This window comes from Equus quagga, chromosome 7 (genome assembly GCF_021613505.1).
Source record: "Equus quagga isolate Etosha38 chromosome 7, UCLA_HA_Equagga_1.0, whole genome shotgun sequence".
Lineage (NCBI taxonomy): Eukaryota > Metazoa > Chordata > Mammalia > Perissodactyla > Equidae > Equus > Equus quagga.
The window spans coordinates 41,042,893-41,067,705 of record NC_060273.1 but is presented as its reverse complement, the minus strand read 5'-3'; the positions used below and the strand labels follow the sequence as shown (position 1 = coordinate 41,067,705).

The following is a 24,813-nucleotide window of genomic DNA, read 5'->3' as shown; positions in this document are numbered from 1 at the left end:
TTCACAGACTGAAAAATGACTCTCACATTCAGCAATGTGGAGGTCACTCCTGACCTTGGAATAAACAGTTTTAGTGTAGTGGGGTTAATCGGAATGGACTCGAGAGAGAATGAGAGGAGAAAAATTAAACATGCAGTATATACAGCTCTTCGTGATGTCAATTAGTTGTTCTTTCAGACCAATCAGAAGATGCGTATTTCGACATTTTAAACAAATGGTTCAAAACACTGAAACTCCCCATCTAGATTTTTTTTTTTTAAAGATTTTATTTTTTTCCTTCCCAAAGCCCCCCGGTACACAGTTGTATATTCTTCGCTGTGGGTCCTCCTAGCTGTGGCATGTGGGATGCCGCCCCATTGTGGCTTGATGAGTAGTGCCATGTCTGCGCCCAGGACACGAACCAATGAAACACTGCGCTGCCTGCCTGCAGCGGAGTGCGCGAACCCAACCACTCGGCCACGGGGCCAGCCCCTCCCCATCTAGATTTTAAAGCAGATTAGAAAACTGTTTCTAGGTTAAGCTGTCAAGTACAGGAGTTTTATATTCATTGTTTTTGGCAACAAAACAGAGTCAGTCCTCATTATTCACTGATTTTGAATTTGTGAATTCACCTGCTCACTAAACTTTACAGGTCAATCCAAACCCAACAGTCCCCGCGCTTTCCCTGGGAACTCCTGGGCATGCGCAGAGCGGTACAAACTTGGAGTTGCCTGAGGCACACGTTCCCACCTGAGGTGGGACAAGGTGACACTTTTATTTCAGCTCTCACATCAACGAGTGTGCTTTTCCTGATGAAGTTAAGGCTGCGTTTTCCCCCTTCTGTGCTTTTTCTTGGAGATTTGCTCTTGACGATGGCCCTCAAACGTCGTGCTGAAGGGCTGTCTAGTGTTCCTAAGCACAGGAAGCCTGTAACGGGCCTTCCGTGGGACACACTCGTGGTAGATGAGCTTCCTTCAGGCCTGAGTCACAGACGGTGCTGTTGGCTGGGAGCTCAACTCATGAGCCTGTAGGAAATCAGGGGTCTTTACAGAGGCACACAGAAAACAAGGTTGTGCACTGATAGGTTCACAGACTTGTCACGACCAGAGGCTGCAGAGACCTGACCTGGCCCTTCCCCCAGGAGCACTGGTTCAGTCTTCCTCCTGTAGGGCCAGCCAAGAATTTATAGAACGTAACTCTTCCCAATAAGGAGAATCCACGGTAACACAATGGAGATATTTTCAAACCTCTTTTAAAAATGTCTAGGGGCCCACCCCATGGCCGACTGGTTAACTTCCTGCGCTCCTCTTCGGCAGCCTAGGGTTTCACTGGTTTGGATCCTGGTTGACAACATGGCATGGCTCCTGAAGCCACGCTGAGGTGGCGTCCCACACAGAACTAGGCCTACTAGAATATACAATCATGTACTGAGGGGCTTTGGGGAGAAGGAAAATAAAAAATAAAAATCATGTCTAACATGCAAGTACTTTCTCAACTAACTGAACTGTTACCCTTATGTTGAAAAGACAGAGGTTTTAACAGCATCTGCTAGGAAGCATATCTTTGATAGCCACTTATAGAAAAAATAAGCCAGCAAATTTGGGACATTTGTCTTTTTGCAAAAGAGAAAGTGCATCAGAAGACGTATATTAACTTCAAGACAACAGTAACCCCTGGGGAGTAAAGAGAGAGGAATGAGAACGGTGCCTTCAATTGTGTCTGTAATATTTCTTAAAACATGAAGTCAATAAGGCATACTACGTTCAATCGGAGCAAGGGGTAAATGGTTTCTGTTAGCCTATTCTCCTTTTCGCATATTTAAAATAAATGTGTGACCATAACTTAGGTGAAATAACACCATTGTAATATTCGACTATTTGCTGGAGTGCCACCAACATCTGATGGACCGGTCACGATTGTTTGGCGATGTCACTGACCCCACCGAAAGGTCAGGACACGCTGTTAGTTTGTAACAAATAACTCGACGGCTTTCGGGCAGATTCACCGGGCACTCGAGTTGTGACCTTATCGCTTTAAAGCTACAAGTTGCAATCACGCAGAAGCATTATATGAAATAGCACATGAGGCGCGTCCGGGGCTGGGGGCGGCGTCTGGGGTGAGGCCAGGCCCGCGCCCGCCGCTCGGCAGAGACCGGAGAGGGCCGAGCGTGCGTGGCCGCCGCCGCCGAGCGCCTGCACCGGATTCCACAGCACCGGAAACGGCGGCTCCCGCTTGGGGCGCTGCGGACGCAAGAGTGGAGGCCGCCTTCCAGGAAGCCAAAAAAAAAAGGGAAAAAAAGAAAGAAAAAGCAGGGAGAGTGGGGCGCAGGGCCTCGGCCGCCGCCCACGCCGCAACCTGCCTCTCTGCCGCCCCGGCCGCCGCCTTCGCCTGGGCCGCTCCCGGGTGGCCCAGGGCTCAAAGCCGCGGGCAGCCGGGCGCTGCCCGCCCGCGGGGACCTCAGGTGCGTACCCCGCCCCCGCCGCCGCCATTAGAGCGGGGGCCTTCCTGGGACTCTCTCCCGCCAGGACCGGCCCAGGGGACGCCGGGGGAGGCTGTCCCCAGACGCACGGGGAAGGCACCCCTTCCCCGCCGACCCCGCCAAGCCCCCGCCCGGTGCCCCCGCAGGACCCAGGAGTGGGGGTGGGGCGGGCAAGCCCTGCCCCGGAGACAACGGGCGCACGCACGGAGCGCGCACCCGTCTCCTTTCTGATTGGCTGCGCGGGCAGGGGGCGGGCGTCTGCGGCTCTGGGATCTCGGGGGTCCCGGTGCGCGTGAGGTCACGCTCCGCCTGGCGTACGTGGGGCTCTTGCGCTGCGTGCGGACGTGCTTGATTGGTTAGCGAGGGGGCCGGGCCCCGCTGTTGCCTGGTAACTGCGCCCCTCTCCCCGCGGAGGCGTCCCGACTCCGCCCCTCACGTCACGCGTTCCCGAGGGGCGCCGCGTGTGGGTTTCGTCGTGGGTCACGTTGACGGGGCTCCGGTCAGCGGCCGGTTTGTTGGCTGAAAAGCCACAGGCCGGGAGAAGCGCCTCCGGCCAGGGGCTGCGGTCTGTTATAGTCGTGGTTTAGAGTTAAAAGGGGAAAAAGGCTGCAGGGCTGTATTCTCCGCCCTTTAAACCCAAGCTTTGTGGTTTAATTGCAGCTTTGAGATGCGCCGTAAAATTCACGCTTGTGAAGAGTATAATTCAGTGGGTTTTAGATTATTGCCACCATCACCACTGTCTTAATTCCAGAACGTTCTCATCACCCAAAAAGAAACCCTATACCCATTAGACAGTCATTCCCCATTTCCCACCCCAGCCCCTGGCACGCGTTCACGCACTTTCTGTCTCCATGGCTCTGCCTGTTCAGGACATTTCCTGTAAGTGGGATCGTCAGAAGGAGTCGTTTGTGTCTGGCTTCTTTCATTCCTTTTTATGCTGAATAATCCGTTGTATAGATATACCACATTTTCATTTCCCAGCAATTGATGGATATTTGGGTGGTTCCACTTTGGGACTATTATAAATAATGCTGCTCTGACCGTTCGTGTACACGTTTTTGTGTGGACATATGTTTTCAACTCTTGTGTATATAGCAACGAGTGGACCTGCTGGGTCAAGCTTTGCGTTTTAAGGGGGAAAAATGCACGTTTTCGTTTCATGCTGATAATAGAAAGTAAACAGATGTCTGGGTATAAGATTGGATATTGACAGATTGAATATTGCTCACGGCTGCAATTGAAGACTTGAGCAGCCCTTTTCTTCCACTTGGAGAGGAAGGTTTGATCTGTGACTGGTCGCCTCGCCTTCAGTGGACACGGGGCTGGCGCCAGGCTGCCGCAGGTGTCAGTCTGCAGTGGTGATTGGAGGGGGTCGTCCATCTCCTCCAGCCTCTTGTTCAGCCCCTGCTGTGTGCTGCCGGGAGCCCTGCGTCTTTGCCCACACCTTCAGTCCCTCATCCCCAGGCTGCATGGCTTGGGAGTGATGCTCACGGACCTTCTCTGCCATCACCGCGTTGTTGACTGTCTTCCCACATGCCGTGGACCATTTCAATGGTGTCCGCGTTTCATTTTGCGTTTATTGTCTGCTGTTCAGCCGTGTCTATACACATCTGTCTCACTTGAGAGCACAGGAGATGCATTTTATTCACCTTTGTCTCCGCCCTGCCCTGCCTACCGGCAGTGTAAGTTTTCGCATAGCAGGTACTCTGTATATTTTTGGTTGTTGGGTTTTTTAAATTTTTTATTATTTTTTTTGGCTAAGCTAAAGTTCTTGACTATTTGTTAATCATTTAAATTTGACCAAATTTGTTCATTTTTTTGAAGTTGAAAATACATATTATTTCTGGTTCTCCTCCATACTACTTGGTCGCTCCAGAATAGAATACTGTGTTGTCTTGAAATTTGTTTTTACTCTTTTTTAAAAACATTTTTTCCAGTTATTGAGATAGAACTGATAGACAACATTGTAGTAGCTTTAGGTGTATAGCATAGTGATTTAATATGTGTATGTGTTTTGAAATGATTGCCACCATAAGTTTAATCAACATTCATCACCTCACGTAGTTACAATATTTTTTCTTGTGTTCAGAACTTTTAAGATCTACTCTCTTAGCAGCTTTCAAACATGTGATCCAGTATTGCTGACTATGGTCACCGTGCTGTACGTTACATCCCCAGGACTATTTGTTTTACATCTGGAAGTGTGTATCTTTTGACCCCCTCAATATACTTCTGTTGATTGGTGAGTAGATGTGTGTGAGTTTGTAGTTTTCATTTCCTGTGAGCCGGTGAGCCTGGGGTGAGCCTGGGGTGAGTTGTGGACAAGGTGGCACCTCAGGAATTTGTCAAATAGAATCAAAGCCTCAGAGACTGAGAAATTCACCTTTGGAAAGGAAATCCTAGAAACAGTTTAAAAAATCAACCAGGCCTCTATTGCAAGACTGCAGGGGTTTGATAAATGGAGTGGATGGAGTTCCAAATGATGAAAATTCTAAGCGCTGGAAATGAATTCTACTTCACAGATGGGCAAACTTTTTCTGTAAAGGGCCAGAGAATAAATATTTTCGGCTTTGAGGACGTGTGGTCTCTGTCACATGCGTGCAGCACTGTCTGCAGGAAAGCAGCCGTGGATGAGATGTCAGCAAACGAGCGTGGCTGTGTTCCGATAAAACTTTGTTTATAAAACTCTCGGTGCGGGCTGGAGTTTACCCACAGGTGCAGATTGTTGACCCCTGGTCTAGACGTTTGCTTTTCGTTAGTAAAATATTACGTTGATAAGGAGAGAAAGTCCTTAAGGATTGCTAGGGAAACTATGTAAGATTTGAGAGGTTTTTTTAATCTAAATCTCCAATTTTAAAAGAGCAAAAAGTTAAGTACTATCTAAAATCTCTGATCTACATGAATGTTGCTGGTGCTTTCGATTTGAATAGAAAAGAATCTAATCGCCATAAAGGCTTTGGGGCTTTTGGAAGCTCTCGCTGTCGAGGACTTTTAGCTTTATTAGAATGCAGTGCTGTTTTTCTCAGGGAAGTGTTCTTGGGGTGAGAAACCCCATGTTAGCTTGCAGTCATGTTTCATTGTTTTTGATGTTCTCTTCATGCATGGTGTGTTCTAAATCATAGAATATAAAAGACAGATTCCTGCCTCTGTTTGTTGTTAAAGAAAAGATGCAAGCAGAGCGATAATTATGAAACACTCATTTTTTTATTTTTTCTGGTAGCACAGTTGATACCAACTGATAATATCTTTTTTGAGTTCCACCTAGTGTCATTCTACATATTATTTTATTTTCTGTTAAAAACCAGAGTTTTGACATCACAGTCCTCTTAGGGATTACTGTGGTGTAATTAACGGAAATGCTGTCTTGACCACAGGGGCTAACAGAAGTCCATCAAGCAGTTTACACTGGTGTTTTAGAGGAAGGCTTCCTTGAAACTTTGGAGAGAGTTGTGCAAAATAATAGATACAGTGGAGCCATGCCATACATACATTTACCTTATGAGAGCTTAACCATGGGTGATCTACAAAAATGAAAGAGCAAAACAGCTATTTAAATATCATAGGCACTTTCTGCCATTCCAGTGTGGCAGCATCTGACTGAGGAGTGAGCGTGAGATAGGAGCCTGGAGTGTGCTGGTCCCTTAAATGGTCTCGGTCCTCTGGGGTCCCTCAGCATGAGCATCTCACAACACCGTGTGTGATTCTAGTGTTTAAAAAGGCATATTTTTCATACATCATGGCCCCTATCCTACTTCATTGGATAATTAATGGAAGAAATAACGACCTATGTCAACATTTCAGGGAAAACTGGCTGGCAGGACTTGGTGAGAGGTCACAGTAAGAGGTGTGAATCAACATGAGAATCATCAAACTGTGGCACTGAGCGTTCCGGTGACTGCTAGGTGACTAGCCAAGTATGTGATAAGAGAGATTGCTAGGTGACTAGCCAAGTATGTGATAAGAGAGATTGCTAGGTGACTAGCCAAGTGTGTGATAAGACTTTAGAGAGACTGAAAAGTATTCAAGTTAAGGTTGGAAGACATGAACTCTAAGGGTGTATCTATCAAAGGCAAAACTCTAAGAGAAAATGGAAACCCCCCCATCAAAGAGGGGTGGCCTCTGACAGACAGCTCAAAGCCAGCCAGGGGCGGTTAACAGATTTTAGAACTACAGATCTGAAAAAATGTGCAATGTTGGCAAAGATGCATCTGCTGATAAAGAGGTACACAAGCCTCTCCCTAAACAAGTAAAGAACTCATAGAAGAAAACTGTTCTCTCTGGGACGGATCCTTACTGCTTCCTTGGATTCTTTTGACCATTCATGAGCTTGCCTTTGGCCATACCTACTCCCAGTATAAGATGGGACTCTGCTGTAGGAGAGGTTGTTTTTTTTTTAAAAACAGTTTAAGTTAGTTTACTCTGAAAGATAATAGTCAAGAATATCAGTTTCTTTTTTAATATATATTTTATTGCAGTGACATTGGATTATGATATTATATAGCTTTCAGATGTACATCATAATATATTTCCAATTCTGTGTAGATTACACCATGTTCACCACCCAAAAACTAATTATAATCCATCCCCTCACATGCGAGCCTAATCACCCATTTTCCCTTCCCCCGCCCCCCATCCCCTATGGTAACCACCAATCCAGTCTCCGTTGCTATGTGTTTGTTTGTCGTTGTTTTTATCTTCTACTTATGAGTGGGATCATACGGTATTTGACTTTCTCCCTCTGACTTATTTCACTCAGCGTGATACCCTCAAGGTCCATCCATGTTGTCACAAATGGCCGGATTTCATCATTTCTTATGGCTGAGTAGTATTCCATTGTGTGTATATACAGCACCTTCTTTATCCATTTGTCCCTTGATGGGCGTCTAGGTTGCTTCCAACTCTTGGCTATTGTGAATAAGGCTGCGGTGAACATAGGGGTGCGTGTATCTTTATGCATTTGTATTTGGAAGTTCTTTGGAGAAATACCCAGCAGTGGGATAGCTGGATCATATGGTAGCTCTATTCTTAATTTTCTGAGGATACTCCATCCTGCTTTCCGTAGTGGCTGCACCAGTTTGCCCTCCCACCAGCAGTGTACGAGGGTTCCCTTCTCTCCATGCCCTCTACAACATTTGTTGTTTCCTGTCTTATTAATTACAGCCATTCTGACCGGAGTGAGGTGACATCTCATTGTAGCTTTGATTTGCATTTCCCTGATAGCTAATGACGTTGAGCATCTTTTCATATGCCTGTTGGCCATCCGTATATCTTCTTTGGGGAAATGTCTGTTCAGATCTTTTGCCCATTTTTTAATTGGGTTATTGGTTTTTTTGTTGCTTGAGATATATGAGTTCTTTGGATATTTTGGACATTAACCCTTTATCCGATATGTGGTTTGCAAATATCTTCTCCCAGTTGTTAGCTTGTCTTCTCATTTTGTTGATGGTTTCCTTGCTGTGCAGAAGCTTTTTAGTCTGATGTAGTCCAAGAATATCAGTTTCTTAGTCACAATCTTAAATAACACTAACGTGTTAAGGAACTTTGGTTGTACATTTATCTTTAGAACAGTGCAAATGTCCCCGCAGTAATCCTTTTTTGAAACAAATACTTGGTTTATTTTAGATAAAAATTGAATACATATTCAATATGTAAATATATTGAAAGCTTATTTAAAAGTCTTTGTGAGATTTCTATAACTTCCAATGGAAAAAATTTTTTAATATTTCCACCAAGTAATGCAGTTGATTTCTAAAAATATAGAAAAGAAATTAGAGTGAAAACTCTAGTTTTGCCAATGGATGTATTTTGCATCAGATTAAAAATCATTTCAAGTTGTGCCTTTCACATGAAATAATTTAATCTGAATTCTTTTTTTTTAAATGCGGAAGATTGGCCCCACGCTAAGATCTGTTGCCATCTTCCTCTTTTTTTCTCCCTAAAGCCCCAGTACATAGTTGTATATCCCAGTTGTAGGTCACTCTAGTTCTTCCATCTGGGATGCTGCCACAGCACAGCTTGATGAATGGCGTGTAGGTCCACATCCAGGATCCGAACCCTCGAAACCTGGGCAGCCAAGGCAGAGGGCGCCAACTTAACCGCTGGGCCACAAGGCCGGCCCCCTTAATCTGAATTCTTGATGATACGTTCTGCATACTGATTTTCCCAAAAAGAATTGCATAAACCATAGTATTGACCATGCAATTTTTAAAAGCAGAAATGTACAAATAATTGACATAGAGTTTGGTGGGTTTTTTTAAATAATTTTTTTAAAATTTGAAACTGTCTTGAACCTACAACAAAATTGCAAGTATGGTACAAGGAACTTTTATTTTTTTCTGAACCGTTTGAGAGAAATTATCAACCTGAGGCCCCATCAGTTTCAAATACTTAGTGTGTATTTCCTATAAACGAGAATGTTCTCCTACAGAGCAGCAATTTTACAATCAAAATAAAATTAACCTACATACATTACAACCCTAAGACCATATTGAGTTTTACCAATTGTCCCAGTAATGTTCCCTATAGCAAAAGGGAAAATATTTGTAAACCACATATAAAGGACTTGTATCCACAATATATAAAGAACTCGGTAAACTCAGTAATAAAAAATGAGCAAACAATACAGTTTTTAAATGGACAAAAGTGTGAACAGGCATTTCACCAAAGAAGATATACGGATGACAGATAAGCACATGAAAATCTGCCCAGTGTCTTTAGTTGTTAGGAAAATGCAAAGTGAGACCACAAAATGATGTCACTACCCACCTATTAGGATGACTGAAGTTTTTTTAAAAGCTGACAACTGTGTGTCAGCGAGGATGCAGAGCAGCTGGATTAGTGGTGGGAACACAAAATGGTACAGCCACTTTGGAAAATAGTTTGGTACTTTCTTATACAGCTAAAAAAACATACTTAACACATGACCCAGGAATCCCACTCTTGGGCATTTACATGAGAAGTGAAAACTTAGGTTGACACAAAGCCCGTACATGAACGGGCGTACTGACTTTATTCCTAATAGTCAAAAACTGCAAGCAAGTCACTTGTTCTTTAACTGGCAAAACGGTAAATGAACTGTGTGACATCTCTGCAGTGGAATACTCAGTAATAAAAAGAATAAACTAGTGATAGACCCAGCGAGACCATATAGGATTCCATTTATTGATGTTCTGGACCAGGCAACACTACAGGGACAGAAAACAGATCAGTGATGGCCAGGGGTGGGGTGGAGGGTGTGGATTGGGGCGTGGAGGGTTTGGGGGCGATGGAATTGTTCTGTGCCTTGACTTTGGTGGTGGCTACATGACTCTATGTTTATTATGACCTGTAGAACTGTACACTACATAGGGTGAACTCTACTCTATATAAATTAGACCTTAATTTAAAAAAATTTTAAATGACGTGAACAGGTATTTCATCTTTAATAATCAAAGAAATGAAACATAATCCTAATGAGGGTCTAATTTACATTGGTTAGAAGAATTTTTGTAATAAAAACTTTTTCCTTTACTTAGGGAACAGAGTGAATGAGCACTCGACCATTTTTCTTCTTGCTAAATAGATATGCAGACGTAAGCCATGTTTGAGTTCAGAGATGACTCTCCCACTTGGATCGCTTTCTCATCTGCTTCATCAAGAGAACTCTGAACTTGGAGGTTGTTGTAAGGACACAGAACACCACGTCCTAGAAATTGTTTTTTCATTTGACAAACCACCCGCACATAAACATTTAAGAATCCATCTTTGAGGCATTCGAGAGGGAAGGGAGCTCTGTTGCTATTACCCCACAAGGCAGGGTGACCCAGGACTGTCCTGGCTCAGGACTCTGGTCACTCTAATCTTGGGGCTCTACCCCGTGAGGTCCTTTATCCAGGCTCCGTGCTCTCCTCCGTTTGCTTGTCTGCTCCTCCCCTGCGGGCCCAGCCCCTGCTTGGCCACGAAGCGTCTGCGCAGCCCTGAGCAGGCTTCCTCACCTCTGAGTGCTCCCATGGAGGGTGTGCGCGTAGGAAATTGCATGACCACAAAAGCACTGGCTCCCTAGTATGTGGTCGGTACATGTCCATTTCCTTTTTCTCCATCCAACCTCTCTTTGATTTCATTTGATTTTTTTTATTGAGATAAAATTCACCTACCATACAATTCACCCATTTAAAGTATACAATTCGGTGTTTTTTGTATGTTCACAGAGTTGTGCAGTCATCACCACAGTCAATTTTAGAACATTTCCATCAACCCCAAACAAACTCCATTCCCTTTAGCTACCCCACCACCCAGCCCTAAGCAACCACTAATCTGCTTTCCGTCTCTATCAATTTCCCTGTTCCAGACATTTCATGTGGATGGACTCGTATAGGATGATGTTCCCTTGACTTTTAAATGAGGGGCTCATAAGAGGTCAGAGGGGAAAGGAGCTTCATAGCAAGTGGTTGGTGTCGTGTCTCCCTTCCTAGGAGAGGAGCCGGTGCAGCCCCCTGGGGGCACGGAGCTGGTTAGTGATCTGGGGAATCCACCACCTGGCTTCCCTGGCTGCTGGTTCTATGGGGACCAGCGCGTCACACCTCATGCTCCGTGAGCTTGTGTCACCACCTGGCCTGGTGTGTCCTGGTGTTCACCTTAACGCCGCTGTGTGATGGCAGTTTCTTTCTGGGAAAGGGAAAAGAGAGGCAGCAGTCGCCAGTGGAGGGAGGCGTGCAGGGAATGTTCCACGAACAGTCTTGACCACAGACTGTCCAGGGAAATGCCCTCTTGGGACGGCAAAGAGCAGCGAGTTCTGTTAATGCACACGACCTCATTTCTAGAGAGCAGAAAGCCCCAAAGAAAACATGTCCTTCCCTGGGAAGTCTGCCTGGGCTCGGTCACCTCCAGGGTTCTTTCCACCGCAAAGCGCTCTGATGCCTCCTCCTGAACAGTCTGCTAATGTAGTAGGAACTCTCATCGCCCCCCATGAGCTGTTTGTGTGGCATCTGTCTCACATTTCTTTTTGTTTTTTGGTGAAGAAGCCTGGCCCTGAGCTAACATCCGTGCCCATCTTCCTCTGTTTTGAATGTGGGATGCCACCACAATGTGGCTTGCCAAGCGGTGCCATGTCTGCACCCACGATCCGAACTGGCGAACCCGGGCCACGGAAGCAGAGCGAACTTAACCACTTGGGCATGGGGCTGGCCCCTGTCTCCCATTTCTTAGCACACATTAAGTGTGGATGATGTCATAGCAGATTTATGGCGATTTAAGGTGAGAAGCGGAAACAGCAATCTGCAGAACATTGCCCTGGTGTGGGTTCCAGCTTTGCTTGGGCAAACCACCAAGTTTGTAGCGTGAGAACACATCTACTCCTTTTTCTCTCACTGGGATATTAAAGGCAAAACAAGGTTATGAATGAAAATATCCTAAGCTTCTGAAATAATAAGGATAGAGCATAGTCTAAGTGAATATTCTGGTGAGTGGAAAAATTACTTGCCTTTGCTGTTTCATACTTTTTGATGCGCGTTTCCTTGGTCTAGTGTACTAAGTGGTAATCGTGGAATCTGGAAAGCTAGTGAAAAGACTTCCTAAGACTTAAACATTTTTTCACCAGTTGCTGCTTTTTCTGACTACAGGTCGGTTGTCAGTCTTTGCTATGAAAACCAATATTTGCAACTTCTGTTCTCAAATATGAGTGTGATAACAAGAGGAGTGTCAAAGGCTTCATTTTCAGATAATTATTTAAAAGCTTCCCATAGAAGTGTGTGTATACTTTCTTACCTGTTCACGCCCAGCTCATGCCAGTTAATTAATATGCCTGGGATGGAGTCACATTCTCCTCTCACAGTCTCTTTCAGAATGGGGAGATAGATTTATAAAGATTTTTTGACCCAAATGCTTTGCATCCTAATGGCTCTGCCAGTCCAGTCCATGTTCTTTCCCAGGAAGACTGTAAGTCTAATTAAGGCATCCTCAGGTGTCTCCAGAGCATCTAGACAGCTAGTTACGTTTTGTTAGAATTCCTTTTCAGCCTGCTGGATCTATCCAGAGCTGCTAGGGTGTGCAGTGGCTAAAAACACCACCAGATCTCAGTGGATTAAAGGAGCAAGGAGTGGTTTCTCATCTGCCTTAAAGGTCTGCTGGGAGTCAGCCCTGCGTCTGTTCCTTGGTTTCTTCAACCTGGAACCTGGGTGGACGGAGCAGTCCATATGGACCACTGGTGGTCACTCTGCAGAACAGGAGGGAGTGTGACACAGCCTCTGCATGAAAGTGATGTCGCTTCCCTGATGTCCTGGTAGCGCGAGGCTTGTGGCCCCACCTCATTCAAGTGGGCGAGGAGTCAAACCACGTGCTCAGAAAGAAACATTTGTGAATTTTTCCAAACCACCTTATCCGACCACCATACTTCACTGCCTTAGATCTTGAAGCTTCCTTCCATGTACATATTTATGTTGATCTGTTTCTTTATCTTTTGCTTACAAATATAACTAAGCCAACTACTGGAGGGCCATGACCCACCTAACAGTGTTTATTTTGCATGCTCTATTTTAAAAAACTCTTTTTATGGTGTTGAAGAAACTTTTTCAAATAAATTTTTTAATGCTAACTTGATTTAGAGTTTGGCAAAATTTAGAGTGCATTTTTATGCAGAGAAGTCCTAGCAGGAAAGGAAAGAAGGGATTTTCTCTTCTTTAGTGCACAAAGCTACTTCTCTCCTTTTTCTGCGTATGTGAAGCGGAATGTGGTATCTGGCAGCGCCATGCTGAAATCGGACCACACAGCGCTGGGTCAGTAGGTACATTTCCTTCCCCTCCTCCTCTGGGAAATAGTTAACGTGCTTCTCTAGCATAATACCTGAGTTTATTGGATGAGGAGGCGATGTCTGTGTTTAGTGGGAAATACGCTGCGTGAGAGTCAGCATTTATCCTCAGAGACCGTGGGCTTATCACTTAGTGTCTTCAGGTGTTGGGTTCTTCAGCTCTATGGGGAGGTTTGAGCTGGGTCGTCTGTGAGCGCGCTCACAGCCTGCACTTGTGTTTGGAAGGACACTGTGGATTTCCGCCGCTCACTTTCTTATTACTTCTCTTGCTCAGGGATCATGGCCCAGGTGGCAGTGTCTACCCTGTCCGTCGAAAATGAGTCCACGGAGAGCAGGATGGTGGTGACGTTCCTCGTTTCTGCTCTCGAGTCCATGGTGAGACGGCTTTACAGTTCTATAAAACGTGCTGTGGTTGGATCACTGTCGAAATAACAGAACTGTGAAACAATCCACTGTCACTTTTTGATGTTCACCTTCAGTTTGACATCCAATCTGTGTAAGCGCATCCTGCATAGGGGATAATGGGCTTGTCAGAGAATTAGAACAGTTTTTTTTTTCCCATTATGGATGTAATTATATAAATTTAAGCTTTGGGGATCTGAAAATTTAATGGAAGCACCTGTTATCTTGTTTGAGAATATTTTTTGTTTAAATTCAAAGGTAAATCCAAAGGGCTAATCAATTTATATGCATCTGCTTACATCCAAATGTAAATTTTTCCTGTGGGTGAAAATTTGATGAGAAATTTACATGACCTCAAAGTATCTGATCACAGGATACTTATTGATTAAAAAGGGAGAATTGCTAACATTGTGAAAGTGGAGAAACCCAACAGACACCCCGTTAGTCAAGCGATCAGAGTGGTCATCAGCAGGAATGGCGTGCCTCCTGATATGATGCACTGAGAAGGTAGCTGTGGCGACCCTGCCAAAAATATGTGACCTGAATCTAAGGAGGAAACATCAGACAAACCCAAATTAGGGTATATTCTACAAAATAACTGGCCTGGACTTTTACTAAATGTCAATGTCATGAAAGACAAAGAAAGACCAGAGAACCATTCCAGATGGAGGGAGACTGACGGTACAGGACGCCGAACAGAAAGTGTGACCCCAGGTTGGATCCTCGACCAGAAAAATATATATGTAGATATTTATTTATTTTCGTTTTTCTATAAAGAACATTATGGGGTCGATTGACAAAATACCAAACACACGTAACTCACTCACATACACATGTGCACACACGCACACACACTCACCCCTAGACCCATCATATTAAAACTGTAGGAAACCAAATAGAAAGAGAAATTTTGAAAGCAACCTATGGTAAACTGAATAATGGCCCCAAAGGTGGCCATGTCCTCATTCCCAAGCTTGTGAATGTTGCCTTATTTCACAAAAGGAACTTTACAGATGTGATGAAGTTAGGGATCTTGAGATGGGGAGATTATCCTGGATTATCTGGGGGTAAACAAAACTATTTTTTAAAAAAACTTGGGGTAAGTTTCCAAGTCTATTTGGAAAGAACTAGAAATATCTCACCCGGGAACATTGAACAAGAACTGATCACATCCTTTGTTTGACACATATTCACGAAGTGCCTCCTACGTCTAGGCCCTCTTCTGGGCACTGGAACCCCAAGACTTGAGAAGACAGATGAGGTCCCCTCACATAGATCTCGTGTTCTATTTGGGGAGAGAGACAATAAACAAATTCTACGTGTGTGTGTTTGTATCAGTAAATATAGTAAATAAAATATTATAAAGAAAAGGGGGGTCAGGAAACAGAGGCTTATGGGAGAGAACAGATGGTTAGGATGGGGTGACCTGGGAGAAATTCTCTGGCTAGTTGCCTTTTGTGCAGAGACCTGGATGAAGGGAGGAAGTGGGCCATGCCAGTATCTGGGACAGTGTGCAAGTCAGTGAGAACAGCTTGTGCAAAGGCCCTGAGGTGGAAACAAGTTTGGCATTTTCAAGGAACATGAAGAAGACCAGTAAAACTGGAACAGAGTGAGGAAAGGAGATGTGGCCAGAGGTAAGGTGCAGGAGGCACCTAGTGGCCAGATCATGTAGAGCTCTGGACTTTTCCTCGGTGTGGTGGGAAGCCGTGGGAGTAATGCAGGGGAGTGGTGCTTGTGTGAACCATCGATGAACGTGGAACAAGAGTGGAAGCGGGGAAGCCAGTTAGCAGGCTAGGGCTGTGGTTCCGGTGGGAGATTTCTGAGGCCCGGTCTAGGGTAGGAAAGGTGGAGAAGTGATGGGACCAGAAAGGTGTGTTGAAGGTAGAGTCGATAGGACTTACTCATGGGTTGGATAGGAGCTAGGAAGTCTTCTTGGGGGAAAACAAAAAGTTTCTATTTTTTATTGTGGAAAGATCTATCTATGTACACATACGTATAACATAAAACTTGCCATTTCACCCATTTTTAAGCATGCAGTCCAGGGGCTTTAAGTCCATTCTCACTGTCGTACAACCATGACCACCATCCATCTCCAGAACTTTTTCATCTTCCTAAACTGAAACTCTGTCCTCAATAAGTAGTTACTCCCCATTTGCTCCACCCTTAAGCCCCTGGAAAGCAAGCAGTTTTGGGAGTTTTTAAAATAAATTTTTATTCAGGAATATCTTTAAGAGTTACAGAAAAGTTACAAAGCTAGTCCAGAGATTTCCCGTATGCTCCTTACCCACATCGTATATAACTCTGGTACGTTCTACATAATTATGGTGCCTTTGTCAAAACTAATAGATCAATATTGGCGCACTGCTATTAACTAGCTCCAGACTTTACTCAAATTTCATTAGGTTTTTGCTGATGTCCCTTTTCTGTGCCAGGACCCGCCCGCAGGCACCGCATTGCTTTTGGTCATCATGTGCCTGGGGCTCCTGGGCTCTGCGACAGTGCCTCCATCTTCCCTTGTTTCTTGTGACCTTGGCGGTTTTGAAGAGTACTGGTCAGGTGTTTTGTTGTCTCCTTCAATCTGAGTGCCTCTGATGTTTCCCTCTGGTCCAGCCTGGGGTCATGGGTTTGTGGGAAGAAGACCATAGGGTGGATTGCCCCTCTCCTCACGCTGCGTCGGGGTGCACGGCGTCAGCGTGTCTAACCACTGCTTATAGACTGGAAGTTCCCGGCTCCTTCCATGATTTCGATTAATTTGCGAGAGCAGCTCGCAGAACTCAGAGAAACATTTTACTGACTAGATGACCAGTTTATTATCAAAGGATATAGCTCAGGAACAGCCAGATGGAAGAGACGCACAGAGCAAGGAATGGGGAGCAGACTTCCGTGCCCTTTCCGGGGACCACTCTCCCAGCACCTAGGAGCTCCCCAACCCTGTCCTTTGGCGTTTTTGTGGTGGCTTCATTGTGTAGGCATGATTGATGACATCGCTGGCTGTTAGTGACTGAACTCAACCCCAGAGGTCAGGGAGGTGGGACTGAAAGTTCCAACCCTCTCATCACCTGGTTGGTTCTCCTGGCAGCCAGCCCCATCCTCAGGTGTGGTCCCCAAGTCTCTTCATTCAGATAACAAGACACCTTTACCGCTCTCCTCAGTTAGGAAATTCCAAGGGTTTCAGGAGCTCTGTGCCTGGAGCAGTGGATGAACACAAATCTTCATTTCTGACTATAAATCGCAATAGCACAGGCGGTTCATAAAAATGTGTTCTTCTCTGGGTTGTATGATGTTTGTGGTATTTGTTTGATAAATTTGTTTTGGTTTTTTCTTGGTGATTTCTTCATTCTAAATAAATATTCATGTTTGTACATAATTTTATGTTCTTAAAGCAGACCTCTCAGGCCCCGCAAAATCTGGCTCTGCCCTTGTATGTAACACTTTATTCTGTGTTTGTGTTCCAGTGTAAAGAACTGGCCAAGTCCAAGGCGGAAGTGGCCTGCATCGCCGTGTACGAGACAGACGTGTTCGTCGTCGGCACCGACAGAGGACGCGCTTTTGTCAACGCCAGGGCGGACCTGCAGAAGGATTTTGCAAAATACTGTAGGTGTTAATAATTTTATCCTTTGTATTCATAAATCTTAAAACACTTGCAGGCAAGACTTCTGTAATGTTTTCTTCTAAGATATCATATGCATTATCCTAAAAATGGTTCCCCCGCATCTGTGACTTGGCAAACCCGAGTGTCTGCTTAATTCCGACGAGTCCACAGAACGTGCTCGGTGTATGTTGTACTGTGTCCTTGAGCAGACTCTGGTTGTATAGAAGAAATTGAAGAACATAAAGTAAATTGTCTTTAGTTCCTAAAATAAACCCACATTTAAAAAAATATTCTTGTTTTACTCCTTCCCGAAGGAAAGGGAAAAACTCTTTCAGGGCTTGTTAGGTATTACTTTCAGATAATAACCATTATACTCCTTTTGCCCTTTTTTCCCCTTACTGTGGGACTTTCAGAGCCGTCCATATGCCAGTGAGCATAAGTGAGGGAAACTAGCCTCGGGTGTGAAAACGTACACCTTGTGTGATGATTCTCCCCAGCACTGTGGGCTACCTGTGAAGTATTGAGTTAGCAGTTTAGTATTTCTTTCTTGATTTCTGGAATCAAGAAAGAAAAACAAAACAGAAAGTTTCATCATGGGGTATAATGGGGTGAGTGTGTGTGTGTGTGTGTGTATTTACACATCTATATATCTAGAGGAATAGATAGAGATGCATAGATGTCTCCAGGAGTTGGTGCAGGGTGTGTGTGTGTGTATATTTCTTTCTTTCCTTCTTTATACCATTTTACTGTGGCCAAATCTAGATCTGTCTACCCAAGATCATACATATGAGAGAGAGAGATTGATCGATTCAGACTGACTTCTAGAACTAAATTAGGTCTCTACGATCAAGAAGATAGATTTAAAAATGAAGTAGTCTTTAAATAATATGGTGAGTATGTAATTGATCAGCAAGAAGGGTCATTCATGTCAGCCGCCAATTGGATTTCTAATCATTGAAATTTAAGTACAGATTTTTTTTTTAAGTTTCACAGTTGCATGCTCATTTTTCAGATATAGGGCCATTCATATTTACTGTTTTCTTCTTGTGTGCATTTCAGTAAACTTTGTTTCTCAAATTTGTTTTTAATTTGTTTATTTCATCTAAGTTGTGAAATTCATTGGCAAAAAATAGTTTATGATATTTGCTTTATAATTTTAATGTCTGTATTGATGTTTCTGATGTTGATAATTTGTGTTTTCTCTCTTTTTTCTTGGTAAATCTTGCAAGAGATTCATCTATTTTACTTATCTTTCCAATGCGTGAACTTTTGGCTTTATTGATTTGCTCTTTTCTCTGTCTTTCCTTATCCTTTGTTTCTGCTCTTACCTTTATTATTTCCTTCTTGTAATTCCTTTGGATTTAATTGCTTTTCTTTCCTAGCTTCTTGATTTGGGGCTTAGGTCCTTGACTTTATTTTTAATATGCATTTAAAGTTATAATTTTCTCTTTAGATTCTGCTTTAACTACATTCCACAGACTCTAATGTGTTGTGTTTTCATGATAATTTAGTTCAAAATATTTTCTAATATCCCTAGTAATTTCTTTTTGACCCACAGTTACTTAGAAGCATATTGCTTAATATCCTAAATTTGGGAATTTTCTTAGTTATTGATTTCTAATCAAATCCCATTGTAGTCCAAAAACAGGCTCTGTGTGATTTTCATCCTTTTGAATTTATCAAGATTGAATTTACGGCTTAGACACCATTTGTATTGGATTCTGCAGTGAAAAGACCAATCAGGTCAAGTTGTTAAATGATGTTTAATTCACCTGTATCCTTTCTGATTTTTGCCTGCCTGTTTTATCAATTACTGACAGAGGAGTGTTAAAATCTCAAATTATCTTGTGTATCTGTCTATTCCTCCTTCTGGTTAGTACTTTTTGCTTCATATATGTGAAGCCATGTTATTAGATACATACACATTTAGGATTATGAACTGACCTTTTCTTCCCTCATGAATGGCTCCTCTTTGTTTCCATTTATGCTCCTCATCTTGAAGTCAGCTTCGTCTTGTACTGACATAGCCACGCCAGCTTTCTTGTCATTAATATTGCATGGTGTATCCATTTCCCTTCATTTACTTTCAGCCTTTTGAGTTTTTATATTTAAGGTGGGTTCCTTGTACACAGAATGCAGTTAGGTCTTTTCTTTTTTTTTTTTTTTCAGTTGAGGAAGATTCACCCTGAGCTAACAACTGTGCCAGTCCTCCTCCATTTTGTACCTGGGTTGCCGCCACAGCGTGGCTGACGAGTGGTATAGGTCTGTGCCCAGGATCCAAATCTGCAAACTTAGGCCGCTAAGATGGAGCACGCCAAACTTAACCACTATGCCATGGGGCCGGCCCCTAGGTCTTTTTTTTTTTTTAAAACCAGTCTGAAAATCTCTGACTTTTACTTGGGGTGTTTCATCCATTTACATTTAATACAATTATTTATACAACTTAGTTTAAAGCCCTGACCTAACATCTCCTGCCAATCCTCCTCTTTTTGCTGAGGAAGACTGGCCCTGAGCTCACATCCGTGCCCATCTTCCTCTACTTTATACGTGGGACACCTACCACAGCATGGCTTTCCAAGCAGTGCCATGTCCACACCTGGGATCTGAACCGGTGGACCCCAGGCTGCTGAAGCGGAACGTGTGAACTTAACCACTGCACCACTGGGCCGGCCCCTGTTTCTTTTTTCTTTGTCCCCTATGTTGTTCCTTTGTGCCTGCTTTCCTGTGTTTTTTACACTGAGAAATTTTTATATTACATTTTATCTCTTCTGTTGACGTTTTAACACTTTGTTTTCTCTATTTTTTTTTTTTGGTTGTTCTTGGGACCACAATATGTCCTCCTGATTTGTCACAGAGAATCTGAAATTAATGCCCTTCTCCTACACCTACAATATAAGAACCTTAAACAGTATAATTCTGCTTATTTCCCTCTAGCCCCGCTGTGTTATAAATCCTCTAATGCCTTATTGTTGTTTGCTTTAACAGATTCTCTCAGGTTTTATCAGAAAATATCTTTACCTTGCCTTTGTTTTTTTGTGTATGGGGTTAAAAAAAAAACTTGAGCATAAAATTTACCGTCTTAACCATGTTTGTGTGCACAGTTCAGTAGCGTTAAGTATATTCACATTGTTATGAAATAGATCTCCAGAACTTTCTCATCTTGCAACTCTGAAACTCTGTACTCATTAAACAACACCATTTTCTCCCTCCCCCCAGCTCCTAATAACCACCATTCTACTTCCAGCCTCTATGAATTTGGCTAGTCTGGGTGCCTCATATAAGTGGAACCATACAGTGTTTGTCTTTTAGTGACTGACATTTCAATTAGTGTAATGTCCTCAAGGTTCATTCATGTTGTAGCGTGTGTCAGAATTTCCTTCCTTTTTAAGGCTAAATAATATTCTACCGTATATATGTAGCACGTTTTGTTTATCCATTCACCCTGTCGATGGACATTTGGGTCGCTTCTGCCCTTTGGCCGTGGTAAAAAGTGCTACTGTGCACATGGGTGTGCAAGTGACCCTTTGAGACCTTGCTTTCAGCTCTTTTGGGTATATACCCGGAAGTGGAATTGCTGAATAATATGGTGGTTCTATTTGTAATTTTTTGAAGACCCTCCGTGTTTTCATGGCAGTTGCACCGTTTTACAGTCCCACTCACCGTGCACGAGGGCTTCAGCTTCCCCACATCCTTGTCAACACTGGTTATTCTCTGCTTTTCTGACAGTCGCCATCCCCATGGGTGTGAGGTGAGACCTCCCTGTGGTTTACATTTTCATTTCTCTGATGGTTAGTGATGTTGAGCATCTCTTCGTGTGTTTATTGGCCATTTGTATATCATCTTTGGAGAAATATCTTCCAAGTCCTTTGCCTGTTTTTGAATTGAGTTATTTGATTTTTTGTTGTTGAGTTGTAGGAGTTCTTTATGTATTCTGGATATTAACCCCTTATCAAAATATGATTTGCAAATATTTACAATTATATTTACAATTACAATATATGTTTTGCAGACATTCAGTGGATTGCCTTTTAACTCTATTCATAGTGTCCTTTCAAATGTTTTCAAGTTCGATGTTGTCCTTTTTGTCTATTTTTGCTTTTGTTGCCTATGCTTTTGGTGTCATACCCAAGAAATCATTGCCAAACCCAATGTCATGAAGCTTTTCTCCTGTGTTTTTTCCTAGGAGTTTTGTAGTGTGAGGTCTTAGTTTTAGGTTTAATCCATTTTGAGTTAATGTTTGTGTATGATATAAGATAAGGGTCTAACATCATTCTTTGGCATGTGATTATCCAGTTTTTCCATCATCATTTGTTGAAGAGACTGTCCCTTCTTGGTTGTACAATGGCTTGGGTGCTGTAGCTTCTCAGCTGGTCTGTAGAGTTCTCACAGAGATGTTCTGGTCTGTATATCATTAATTCTGTGTATTTGTGGTGAAAGAAGCCCTCTTGCTTCTTAGTCTGTCGTCTTGCTGACGTCTCTCCTTTGCTTTGGTTTTTGAAGAATATTTTTACTTCAGATGGAATTCCACCTTGATGATTTTTTTCTTTCAGCCCTTTTGAAATTTCATGGCTGTTACTATTTTAGATACAAAGTCAGGATAGAATTCTTATTCTTGTGGTGGGGGGAGGCGGGGCAGATCTTGTGGCAATGAACTCCCTTAGCTTTTGTTTATTTGGGCAAGTTTTTATTTCTCCGTCATATCTGAAGGATATTTTCACTGGATAGAGTATTCTTGGCTGAAAGTTTTTGTCTTTCAAAGATTTCAATGTATCATTCCAATCTCTCCAAGCCTGTAAGGTTTCTGCAGAGAAACCCACTGAACGCCTGATAGGGGTTCCTTTGTAAGTTACTTTCTTCCACCTTGCTTCCCTTAGTAGTTTTTCTTTGTCATTGGCTTTTGCCAGCTTCACTTCTATATGCCTTGCAGCAGGTCTTTTTACATTGATGTAGCTAGGAGATTTATTGGCTTCTTTCACGTGGATTTCTAGCTCCTCCCCCACATTTGGAAAGTTCCCTGCTATTATTTCTTTGAACACACTTTCTGCTCCATTCTCCTTCTCTTCTTCCTCTGGAACACCTGTAATCCTTATGTTGCATTTCCTAAATGAGTTGGATATTTCTCGGAGACTTAGTTCATTTCTTTTTATTCTTAGTACTCTTGCCTCCTCCTTCTGAAGCATTTCTGTGTTTCTGTCCCCAATGGTGCTGATTCGTTCCTCAATGTTATCAGCCCTGCTGTTCAGGGAATCTGTGTTCTGCTTTATCTCATCCATTCTGTTCTTCATTGCCAACATTTCTGATTGGTTCTTCTTTATAGTTTCAATCTCTTTTGTGAAGTAGCTCCTGAACTCTTAGTATTGTCTGTCTGCATTCTCTTTTAACTCACTGAGTTTTTTAATAAGAGCTATTTTGAATTCTCTGTCATTTAGGTTATGGATTTCTATGTTTTCCAGATTGATTTTGGGACTTGTCATTTTCCTTCTGGTCTGGAGATTTAATATATTTTTTCATGCTGCCAGACGGCATGGATTTGTACTTTCTCATTGTGGTAGTATTTGATTACCTCTTCCACCTGTCACCACTGGGCGGAGGTCAGGAGCGGCATATTCTGAGCCCAATGGGATCAGCAGGGACAGCTCCAGGGTGCTGGGCTGCGGCTCTGGGTGCAGGGGAGGGGTGCTTCCTCCTGCATGCTCTCAGGGTTTTCTCACTCTCCCTTGCTATCTGCTCTCCTGGGGTGTTGGTTTGATGAACACACCCCTGCAGTAGTTAGTCCCCTCTGAGGGGGCTTTCCCCCAGACTGTGAGGGACCTCAGAGATCTATGGAATTCCCATGGAGGGCCACCACTTCCTCCCCCTGCCCCCCCTCCCCCGCTTTCCTCCCAGAGGCTGTGCACACTCCCTGGCCCGCTTCCCTTCGGGGAGGAAGAAAATCTTTCTCTTACTTTGTTCCACTTCCTCGGGAGGGGGCTCCAGAACCTCTGCCTTCCAATGTTTGGCTGCGTGGGTCTCTCAGACATCTTTTGTGGTGTGTGGGTGTCCTCTGTTGGAATACAAATGTCCCTTTCATTGTATCTTTGAGGGGAGAGTTTACAGGGAGAGCTTGCTCCACCACAATTAGAATTCTTATCCTTGTTCCTCTGAAGATGATGTGTCTTTCTCCCCAGCTCTGTGCAGTCTGGTTTTCAGCAGTTCGGCCGTGACGTGCCTGTTGATGGCCGTCTTTGTTTTCACCCTGCTTGGTCTGTGGAGCTTACTGAATCTGCAGGTTGACATCTTCATTGATTTGGGACATTTTTGGCCATTATCTCTTGAAATATTTATTCTCATCCATTCTCTCCTTCATTTACACATGTAGAAGAAAATCTGATATTGTCCCACAGGTCCTTAAGGCTCTGTTATTTTTGTTTTAATTCTTTTTTCTATTCGAGCTTCAGATTGGTTAATTTCTACTGACTTTCCTTTGGGGTCACTGATTCTTTCTTCTGCCGTATCCAGTGTGCTGTTTTAAGTCCATTCTGTGAAATATTCATTTTCAATTATTTTTCATTTCTAGAATTCCATTTCCTTCTTTCTTTCCTTCCTTGCTTCCTTTTTTCCTTCTTCCTTCTTCCTCTTTTTCTTTTTGTTGGCATTTTCATTTCTTTGTTAGGATTCCCCTTGTATTCATCCATTCTGTTCGTCACCCCTATAAAGGCTTTAATTTATTAATTTATAGTAGTTTTTAAAGTCCTCATCTGATCGTTTCAACATCTGGATCATTAATGGTTCTGCTTCTATAGGTTTTTTTTCTCTTTTCCTCCTCCTTCTTCACATTTTTATGAATGTTTTATTTTATACTGGGTGGTATGCATGATATGTTGTAAAAATCTGCTAAGTGACATTGCATCTTGTTCTGGCCAGCTGCTAAGTTACTGGCAGGTCACCCTGACCCTGTGTGGACCCGTGTGGACGAGTCTGTTTGGGTTTTGCCCTCGGTCCTGGGGAATCCCTCCAAGTCGTAGATTGTGGCCCTCGCTCCTCGGGTGCCCTGGGGTTCAGGAGGTGTTTCACAAGCTTCTCTAACTTGGCAGGACTTGAATTCTAAACTCTGCCTTTCCAGCACCACACAGCTCTTTACATCTCTGCTCAGCTCTTTAGCTTCCAAATGTTGCTTTTCCTTAAGGTCTCACCCTGTGCATACACAGTTTTGGGCCCAGTCAAGAATTTGAGGGAAATTCATATGAAGATACTGGGTTTCCTATTGCTTGCTGCTTTCCAGGATTTTCCCCCTCAGTTTCCAAGCACAATGGCAATCCCAACACGTGACAGATTGTCTCACTCCACAAAACTGCTACTTCTTGGTTAGGCTCCATTCCCCTGAGTCCCTCGGGAGCTAAGGACTCCCCCAGGGAAAAAGCCAGCTCCAGGTGCCTCTCAGTTGTCGCCTCCCTTCTCTCAAGGACAGCGTTCCTTCCTGTTTCTGCCTGTGTTTGGTTGTTCTTTGGGGCCTGCACATGACTGACTTGATACTTCCTCCAGAGTTTACCATTGTTATTGGCAAATACACACTTCTCTGCCGTTCCCGGACCTGGAATACTG

At 43.5% G+C, this 24,813-nt stretch overlaps 1 protein-coding gene across 2 annotated transcripts in view; it reads left to right on the top strand.

Moving 5' to 3' along the window:
• Positions 1-2,073: 2,073 nt before the first annotated feature.
• LOC124242078 (general transcription factor II-I repeat domain-containing protein 2) overlaps positions 2,074-24,813 on the top strand; it is a 56,325-nt gene continuing 33,585 nt past the window's right edge. For both annotated transcript variants that reach the window (XM_046666630.1, XM_046666629.1), the window contains exons 1-3: positions 2,074-2,440; positions 13,513-13,613; positions 17,096-17,234. In XM_046666630.1, the coding sequence (XP_046522586.1) occupies positions 13,518-13,613; positions 17,096-17,234 (235 nt within the window). In that variant the 5' untranslated portion in view covers positions 2,074-2,440; positions 13,513-13,517. The remainder of the gene's footprint in view (positions 2,441-13,512; positions 13,614-17,095; positions 17,235-24,813) is intronic.